We start from the raw sequence: 10,203 nt of genomic DNA on the forward strand, positions 1-10,203 counted from the left end.
ATATATATTGACAGATAGATAGATAGATAGATAGATAGATAGATAGATAGACGATGGATAGATGACAGATAGATAGATAGGTATTAAAGTAACGATGTATTAATACACATAGTTGCTATTACAGAATTTGTAGGCTGTATAGTGTCAGTAGAGCATTTTGTAGCACACTGTTTACATATGTAACTTTTTAAAAACTATATTTTCAAACTTTTGAAACGAGTGGCCACAATGCAACTTTTATTTATCTGAGAACCTGCAAATGTTACAGATGCTTTTTTTTTTACTGAAACATATATATATATATATATATATATATATATATATATATATATATATATATATATATATATATATATATAAATACATACATTAATATACACATACATACAAACATATATACATACATATATATATATATATATATATATGTATACATACATACCTATATACATACATACATATATATGTATATATACATACATATATAGATACATACAATATACATATATATATATATATATATATATATACATACATACAATTTACTTATATACTGTACATTCATACACATTCATACATACATACATAATGTATGTATATATATATAGATAGATATATAGATATATATATCTATATCTATCTATATATATATATATATATATATAGATATATATATCTATATCTATCTATATATATATATATATATATATATATATATATATATATATATATATATATATATATACACAAATATACATACACTGGAGATGAAGCAAAGGAACGTGACAGACTAAGGATGTGTCAAGTAGCCAAACCCACGTAAAGTGAGCAGTGGGTACATAGCAAGTTCCTGCTGTTGTGTACAGTGGAGGATATGGGGAAAGGACTTCCAGGATCTGCCGGAGTAGTGCAGCTACGGTGGGAGAGAAAGTTTATTTTTTCTTAATGAACCCACTTGATGGGGTCTATTCTGTCCCACGAAACAAAAAAGTACTGAGAAACTCCCGTCTGCAAAGAGGAAATTCCAGTGAGTGCTAGAGCGAGATAGCTCCGCCTATAAGCATAAATAATGAGCTAACTTGCTCAGTGTCAGTCAGACGTGCATACAGGATCAGGGCGCACACAGTACACAGGGGTTTGTGCTGTGTTTGCCTTTTATCACACGTGGATTTGTGTTGCTTTTTGGGACTATACAAAGAATGTCATCATCTATAAGTGATGGGAGCACAGATCCACTGGTTGCCAGGTTTAAACAGCTGGAAGAGTCAGTGGAGAAGCTACACAAGGAAAACAGGACCCTGAAAAACAAATTACAGAGCTTCAACACACTCAGCACTTTTTACCACGAAGCCAGACAGCAGATCAAGAGCCTAAACATGCAGATGGCAACAAAGGACAACATAATTCAGGGACTGAAGGCTGCTCAGGGCAGCTCGGAAGGACCTCATTTGGATCCTTCTAAGTCACTAGTGGAAAGTTTGCTGGATCAGCTAAACAAAGTAAAGGGGCACCTGAAGGAGACAGAGAGGACTTCAGAAGAGAAGGTGGCGACTCTCACCCAGGTAATTACACAATACAAGGCTTAATCACACTCAGATAGCATGAGAAATATTTTAAGATCTGAAACTTCATTAAGTAACCTGTATTTGTTTTTTTATATTTATTATTATTTTATTGAACAAAATGAATTGTATTAGAAATGATTCTAATTAGATTTTATAGTATTTTACACCTTTTTTATAATTGGAATATAAATATTGGCTGTCATTGTACATTTTAATTTGTGCTTGTTAAATTATATAAATTGTATTTGAACTGTTTTGAAGACTTTTAAAATATTGGTTTATAGCATGAATATTGTTTAAAAAAACATGAATTCTGAATACAAAAAACTAAAATATCAAGCCCCTAACACTACAAATTCATTGGTATTTTTTAAACAGGTTCTTTTTTTTTCTTTCTAGCTTGAATGAATACATTTTATTCTTTCTCACCACTGTCACATTCCTTGTGACTTTTTTTGGAAACTCCTCAATTACTATTTGTGTTTACATTTTTGTTCCACTCTATCCTATGATAAGCTTAGCCACACCTCAAGCACAGTGAATCATCTTTCCAAGTAATTTTGGAACTTAATCCAGAACATTAATTTTCACTTTATACTCAGGAATAGTTGTTAACCCTTTCTGGGTTGCAGTGTTTTCATTAATTATTTATTATTTTTTCACTGTAAAACTTTAGAATATGTTGCATTCTGAGCTGTGGATCTTTTTAATAAATGCATTGACATAATCGGATAAAGATTTGAATCACTACTACATAAAACATAGATAAATAACATTTTACTATATCTATCTATCTGCTATCTATATTTCACCCAGAGTGCTTTGTATAAAGTTGCATTTATACCTTTTTTATTTTTTATTTTTTTATTTCCTTTTAAAAAAGTGTCTTTTTAATATAAACATTTGGAAATATTTTAAATGCAAATTTACCTCATAATAAAAAAAAAATAAAAAAAAAAAAATATATATATATTCCTGTAAACAAAGAAAGGGGTGTATTTTTTCTGGCGTTACTCAAGTCCCTTTTTGTAAGGGGTTTTGCATTTGGGGAGTATTTATTTAATAAAGATCTGTGAATCTATCGAATGCATTAACTCGAGTGACCTGCATTTAAAATGCAAATTTTTGGTGGAGTGGTATGATTCATCATTCTCACTACATGTTGTACGTGATTAGTGTTTACCAATGGGCCTAATGCTTTCCTTTTAAATACAGCCCGCACATTTATTCAGAGCAAGTTTGTTACAGCAGCAAGAGTAGTAGTTAAATATTAATGGTGCTGCATTTACGTCAGATCTGTAAATATTTGTATTATCAAAATGTGACTCCTAGATTTTCATGAATGACTTCATTAATAGCCTATTTGCCTGGGGCATATTTTCTGCATTACACTCCTGTAAGGTGATTGCATTAAGTCAATATACTAACATATATATATATATTAGTATATTGACTTAATGCAATCATTTACATGGACATGAAAGTCTAAATGAAAGGACCGGTAAATACAGTAGATTTGCATAATTAACAAATACATAATAATAATAATAATAAGACAAGACAATATTACTTAGTCTGAACTTCAAATGAGTAGTAGATTATTTTTTTTCGGACAAATTTCTGTCTATTTCCTCTCCCCTTTATCATGTGACAGCCATCAACCAATCACAAATGCATATACGTATATTCTGTGAATTCTTGCACATGCTCAGTAGAAGCTGGTGATTTAAAAAAAAAAAAAAGTAAATATAAAATGACTGCACATTTTGTTAATGGAATAAAATGAATATTTGTTTAAAATTGCATGATCTATCTGAAGAATGAAAGTTTAATTTTGACATAAACCTTTGTTATTCAGAGAGCATGCAATAAAATAAACAAATAACCAATGTACTTTTTTTTACCAAATTAAGTTTGTCTTGCCTCTATTCACAAATACCGTATTTAGGCATTTAAATGTACATTTTAGGTGTGGTTTCAATGCACAATACCAGTCATTTAAATTCTAAAAATAAACCTAAAAGAACACATTTCAATACATTTCATACCATGCAGCTGGTATAACAAGTTATTGAGAACGCTATAATGTGAACCCATTTTTACAGTACACTGTCCATTTAATGTTGACATCCCTGTCTCTGTCAACCAGAATTTTTAAGAAACAAACCCCCCTTTTTTTAACATTGATATAAATATGCATAGATTGATATATGTAGAGTAATTCACAAAGTTAGGAGCAATAAGGAAACGTTTATGTTCTATGTCTTTGCGAGGAATAATTAATGTTGTATTTATAAAATGTTAATGTACCATGAATCTAAAGATGTGTATTTGCGTGTCTGCCCATTACAGGAAGCGCAGAGACTCCGCCAACAGCTGGAACAGAAAGCAAATCAAATGGAACAAATCACCAGTTGGCCTCAGCATGAGAAGGAGATGGAAATCTGTCGACTCCAAAGGACGCTGGCCGAGAAGGAGCGAGTACAGGCGACTAGCGAGGTTTTGTGCCGATCACTATCAGATGAGACCCATCAGCTCCGTCGCAAACTGGCAGCCACCGCGGAAATGTGTCAGCAGTTGGTCAAGGCCCTTGAGGAAACTCATAGAAAAGAAAGTACAAATGAAGAAAACACCGAAAGACCCTGTAAAGTAAGAATTGTGTATAGAGCGACATTTTAATGCTCTCAGATGGGAATGACAACATATTGGTAGTTAAGGGGTTAAATCAGGGGTTGACAAAATGTATATGAAACCTAGGAGCCAGGTAGAATATTGAGAAACCAATATGTAGGAGCTTAAAGGGACATGAAGCCCTTTTTTATTTTATGATTCAGTGCACAGTTTTAAACAGCTTTACACTATGATCAAATTTGCTTCATTCTATTAGTATTTTTATTATTAAAGGGACACTAAACCCATTTTTTTTCTTTCATGATTCATATATATATAGAAGCATGTAATTTTAAGCAACTTTCTAATTTACTCCTATTATCAATTTTTCTTCGTTCTCTTGATATCTTTACTTGAAAAAGCAAGAATGTAAGCATAGTAGCGAGTCCATTTTTGGTTCAGAACCAGGGTAGCACTTTCTGATTGGTGTCTGAAATGTAACCACCAGTCAGAAAACGCTACCCAAATGCTGAACCAAAAATGGGCCGGTTCTTATGCTTACATTCAAATAAAGATACCAAGAGAACAAAGAAAAATTGATAATAGGAGTAAATTAGAAAGTTGCTTAAAATGTACCCACCAATCAGCAAGTGCTATCCAACGTGCTGGACCAAAAATGGGCCGAGACTATAGCTTAGATTCCTGATTTTTCAAATAAAGATAGCAAGAGAATGAAGAAAATTTGATAATAGGAATAAAGGGACAGCAATGCACAGCTAAGAGCTAGCTGAAAATAGGTTGAGCTAGTGACAACAGTCACATGTGCAGCCACCAATCAGAAGCTAGCTCCAAATAGAGTATTGCTGCTTCTGAGTCTAAAAAAGATATCAAGAAAACAAAGCAAATGATAAAATAGATATAAACTCTATCTGAATCACAAAAGTTTAATTTTGATTTTGCCTGTCCCTTTAAGAATAATCAAAGCATTTTAAAAGCCACACATTTAATTTTTAGATCTAGCTGGCTCCTCAGATTTAATAATCCCCTGTTAACAATATTTATTAATTTCTCCTAATCAAAGTTTTCTAAATGTAGTTTAAAATAGTTAAATCTAAGTCATTTTAGTTTAAATAGTAGGAGAAAAATAATGATGAAAACAATAATAGCAAAGAGGAAATCCTAGTAATTTTATCATTATTTTTGTCTATAACTTTAGCTCATTATCTAATTTTTTTTTTATATTTATTTATTTTACTTTAACTATGGGTTTATACACATAATTTATACACAAGCAACAATGCAAAAAACTTAATGCTCTTAAACATTACAGCATTTTCTCTTTGACATTTACTTGTAAATAACCCCTCTCTTTTTATGTTTTTATTTTACAGATCCCTCACACGGACAGCGACGCAGAGATATCTCTACACAAACTCCAAGAAGAAAACAGATTATTAAAACAGAAAATTGCTCGGGTAAGTCAATGCAAATTTGGAGCCATATTTCTGTAACAAAGTTCCTCTTTGATTATTACTGTAACATCCTCTTTGGGTGAATGTCTATTGAACATGATAAAGAAAGAGAGTTTAACAAATAAAATTGAGTAGGAAAGCTTTTTTTTTTTTTTTATCTGAATCATGAAAGAAAAACTTGGATCTTCAGGTCATTTTAATAGCTGTCAGTCTGTGCTCCTTTACAATAAACTGCATCGGACATAGGAAATCAAACTTTACATGAAAGAGAAACATTTACTTAAAGGGACACTGTACTCAAAAAAATTCTTTCGTGATTCAGATTGAGCATGAAATTTTAAGCAACTTTCTAATTTACTCCTATTATCAAATTGTCTTCATTCTCTTGGTATCTTTATTTGAAATGTAAGTTTAGATGCCGGCCCATTTTTGGTGAACAACCTGCGTTGTCCTTGCTGGTTGGTGGATAAATTCATCCACCAATAAAAAAGTGCTGTCCGGAGTTCTGAACCCAACAAAAAAAGCTAAGATGCCTTCTTTTTCAAATAAAGTTAGCAAGAGAACGAAGAAAAATTGATAATAGGAGTAAATTTGAAAGTTGCTTAAAACTGCACACTCTATCTGAATTATAAAATAAAAGTTTTGGGTTCAGTGTCCCTTTAAATTGTCATTGTTTTCAATTTGCATCAAATGATGATACTTGTAAGTCACTGGGTCAAAAAATAATTTTAAAAAATAATGCACTGCTTACGTCTGATGTGCGTGATGATGCTGATTATACTTTTTAATTCCTATGGCAGGTGGAAGATTTAAATGCCAAGTGGCAGAGGTATGACGCAAGCCGGGAAGAGTATGTAAAGGGGCTTCATATGCAGCTAAAAGAGATGAAGGTGAAAAGCGAACAGCAAAAATCATCGCACAGTGCTCAGACTCATGCAGACCTTGTGCAGAAAGAAATCATTAGGCTGAACAATTTGCTGGAAGAGAAGATGAATGAAGAAAGTAAACTTAAACAAGAAATCGAAGAAACGGCCAATACAAGAATTGCAGATGGGGAGCGTATACAAATGCTGGAACAACAGGTATGTCGGAAATCTTCACATCACTTTGTGTAGTTTGGTGGTTGTTTATTGATGACACCAGATTCTATATTTAATTTTGTCCTTGTATTTTAATTGGATATGCAAAACCTACATTTCATCTGTAATGGCAATTACTCATCATAAAGCATACTCTACCCAAGCGGCTGTGGGTAAAGCCTGATGTAATTTCCCCCATCTACACTACTTATTTTGCCTCTGCCTGGGGGGTTCAAGGAATGCGCCCCACTGATCCTCTGGCATCCTGCCCAAAGTGAACCTTGGTTTAAACGGGGGGCTTTGCTAGGATTACCCAATATCTGACTTTACCAGCAACATATATGAGATATATATATATATTATATCAATTTTTATAATCCCTGTGCGTGCCTGTATAATAAATATTTCTGATTGTAGAGAAAATCTGAACAAAACCATAATATGTCTTTTGTTTATTTTTTCACAGTTACTCGTTTACAAAGATGATTTCACGTCAGAAAGAGCAGATCGGGAAAGAGCACAAAGCAGAATCCAGGAGCTCATGGAGGAAATTACTTGTCTGCGATGTCAAACAACGAGATCGGTAAGAAAAGAATTGTTGTCTAATGCACTGCAGCCCTTATTAAATATACTGAGTTATATAGGGTGACCTATGTCTCCCTGCTGGTTCATTTCCAATTGTTTTGCTAAAAAGTTTGCACAAAAAACTACAACTTGCTGATTACTATTTGTTGGCACAAGTTATGGTTATATTGTAGTTTGATATAATAGACATTTGTTAATAAAATTACTGACACGAAAATATTTTTTAGGAAAGAGCATAATCGTATTTAAAAAGTAAAGGATTTATTTTATTGAATATGAGAGTATTTCTTATTTTATGCATCTTCCAACTGACTAAAGTTAAACTGGAATTGCAAACAGGCCTTTATAAGCTAATGGAAGGAAAGATTAAAAATGTGTCAGAATATTGCAGCTAGCTTTAAAGAGACATGGCCTGTGTCCCAAATCCCTTTATTAGCCATTCCACAGTTTTGCACAAGCAACGGTTATATTATACTTTTTACCTCTGTGATTATCTAAGCCTCAGCAGACTGTCCCCTTATCTCAGTTATTTTGACAGACTTGCAGTTTAGCCAATCAATGCTGACCCATAAATAACTCCACAGGAGTGAGCATGATGTTATCTATACGGCACACATGAACTAGCGCTGTCTAACTGTGAATAACTGTCAAAATACACTAAGATAAGAGGCAGCCTTCAAGGGCTTAGAAATTAGCATATGAGCCTACCTAGGTTTAGCTTTCAACAAAGAATACCAAGAGTACAAAGAAAAATTGATGACAAAAGTAAATTGGATAGTTGTTTAAAAGTGCGTGCCCTATCTGAATCATGGAGGGTTAATTTTGACTAGACTGTCCCTTTAACATATGTTAACTGGTTCCATGGTGGTTGTAAGTGATAGCTCTCACTAACTAAATGGAACTTGCTGTATTCCTAAACCTGTAAATTGCTACACAATATGTGCATGCATTAGACGCGGACACTAGAAAATATAATCAACACTTTGATTATTGTGGATTCTAGTTATAGTCTTTGTGTTTAACAATTCTTTAAATATTTTTCATTCTTTAGAGTGAAAGAGCAGAAGCCGGACAGTTTCAGATTCATATCGGCAACAAGAATAAAATGTTCATCCAGAAAAATGCAACTGAACCGGTTAGGAAAAACAGCTCAGATACAGTGGATGCAAGGAGGCAGAATACACTGACAGAACAAACCGCAGTTCACAAACATTCTAACTCAGAAAGACGGGGACAGGACGAACTTCAGTGTCCTCGCTGCCTGAGATTCTTTCAGGACAAGTTAGGTGAAAATTTTCTTGAGCACATCTCTGAATGTTGCCAGTGACAATTGCAAAGCTGGTAACCACTCTATACAACCACTACCTGGTGTGGGCATGTCAATGTCCATACATCTGCTGCTCTTTTGATATAAAAGTACTGTGACTTTATTTTTTTACCTCAAATAACAAATGGGAAGTACACTTTAGAGAAGCGGGAGCAAAAAATACTATGAAAGAACGGTTATTGGAGGATATGAAATATGTTTAAAAACAGTGGGTACATGGAACCTTTCATATAAAGAGATTATAATAACTAATACATTAAATGAAAGTGGACATACTTTGAATAGATAGAAGAATATAACCAACACAACAATATTTAAAAAAAAAAAGACTTGTAGAACTGACAGAGCAGATAGGCCAATAGGTTATCTGCTGTGAAATACTGTGCTTTCTAGAACTACATTATTAGAACAGGAAATCCTCTTAAAGTACGCAATGTACAGTACTAGAAGAACGAATTTCCTCCCAGTTTCCTTTGCTTGTACACTGACAAATTCTTTAATTTATGTGCCTTTATTAGCACTACAAAAACATGCTTTAGGAAAACAAAATTAAAGAGCCAGCATATAAAGCCAAATACAAGTTTCAAAACATGCAACAGTCTGTGCTGATTTCTAAAAAGCAAACGGGCGATACCTAGTTAACTTGTTATCCAATAAACAACTAGAAGGGATTTAAACCCACTTTTATAGCCAACTGCTGCTCAAAGGTTCTTTAATATTTGTTTTGGTTGCTGGAAATGGTCTTTTTGTTTCCATATTGTAATGTGAAAACTAAGCACTATTCTATAGTGTGATTCCCAATATTGTTAACTCGCTTGTACAACCCTTGTGTATTTGCACATCTCCTGTGTATGGCTGGGATTATTATAAGTGGAAAGCTGTATGTTTCTTAAGCAAATGTGTTCCTAGTAATGTGTGATAGGGTTATGTCACTATTTTTATGTAATGAAATTGTAGAAAATGATATATATTTTTTTAAAATAACATAATTTGCACTGAATATTTTCTTTGTTACTGTATTTTTATGTTTCATCTGTGTTTTTACTTGTATAATTCTTATTTATTTATTCTAAGCATATATAAAATCATATTTTTATAATAAAACATTATTTATTTAATGGTGTTTTTTTTTCTTCTTGAGACAAACATAGAGTGTCTGCTTTTATTGATTCTTAAAATATGCTTATATTAATTTGGATTAGTTTAGATTAATGTAGATAAAAATTCAGACGTGTTCTAATGTAGCATAGTATTATTGTTTAAATTATTTATCAGTCACTGTACATATAAAAAGGAGCACAGTAAATATCTACTGCTGATTTTTATTTATTTTTATAAAACATATCTAGATGAGATCAAACTGCACATAAACAACATTTAATGAAATAACGAATGTCTGATGGCCATTTAGGCATTAACTAAACCCCTTCTCAAACAACTAGAAGTTTAAAAGAATGTTGATATTCGTTATCTCAAAATGTAATTCCCCATACATTAGCTAGTTAAGCCAAATTAATAATAATGAATATACATTATTCGCTTTTGCTGTAAAACCTGTGCTTGTC

At 32.6% G+C, this 10,203-nt stretch overlaps 1 protein-coding gene across 1 annotated transcript; it reads left to right on the forward strand.

The window, feature by feature from the left end:
• Window positions 1-1,098: 1,098 nt before the first annotated feature.
• TNIP2 (TNFAIP3 interacting protein 2) lies at window positions 1,099-9,756 on the forward strand. The gene is made up of 6 exons (XM_053704203.1): window positions 1,099-1,562; window positions 3,918-4,214; window positions 5,567-5,650; window positions 6,448-6,729; window positions 7,193-7,309; window positions 8,363-9,756. Exons 1-6 carry the CDS (start codon window positions 1,200-1,202, stop codon window positions 8,636-8,638), a joined length of 1,419 nt encoding a protein of 472 aa, XP_053560178.1. The 5' UTR covers window positions 1,099-1,199; the 3' UTR covers window positions 8,639-9,756.
• Window positions 9,757-10,203: the final 447 nt, after the last annotated feature.

Source organism: Bombina bombina, chromosome 2 (assembly GCF_027579735.1).
Source record: "Bombina bombina isolate aBomBom1 chromosome 2, aBomBom1.pri, whole genome shotgun sequence".
NCBI classification, from domain to species: Eukaryota; Metazoa; Chordata; class Amphibia; order Anura; family Bombinatoridae; genus Bombina; species Bombina bombina.

What these genes read in the sequence shown, in the direction of transcription:
- TNIP2 (XM_053704203.1), top strand. Translation starts at nt 1,200, where the DNA reads ATGTCATCATCTATAAGTGATGGGAGCACAGATCCACTGGTTGCCAGG. An exon ending in AGGTGGCGACTCTCACCCAG is followed by an intron (nt 1,563 to 3,917) that starts GTAATTACACAA and finishes TGCCCATTACAG; the next exon opens with GAAGCGCAGAGACTCCGCCA. An exon ending in ACACCGAAAGACCCTGTAAA is followed by an intron (nt 4,215 to 5,566) that starts GTAAGAATTGTG and finishes TTTATTTTACAG; the next exon opens with ATCCCTCACACGGACAGCGA.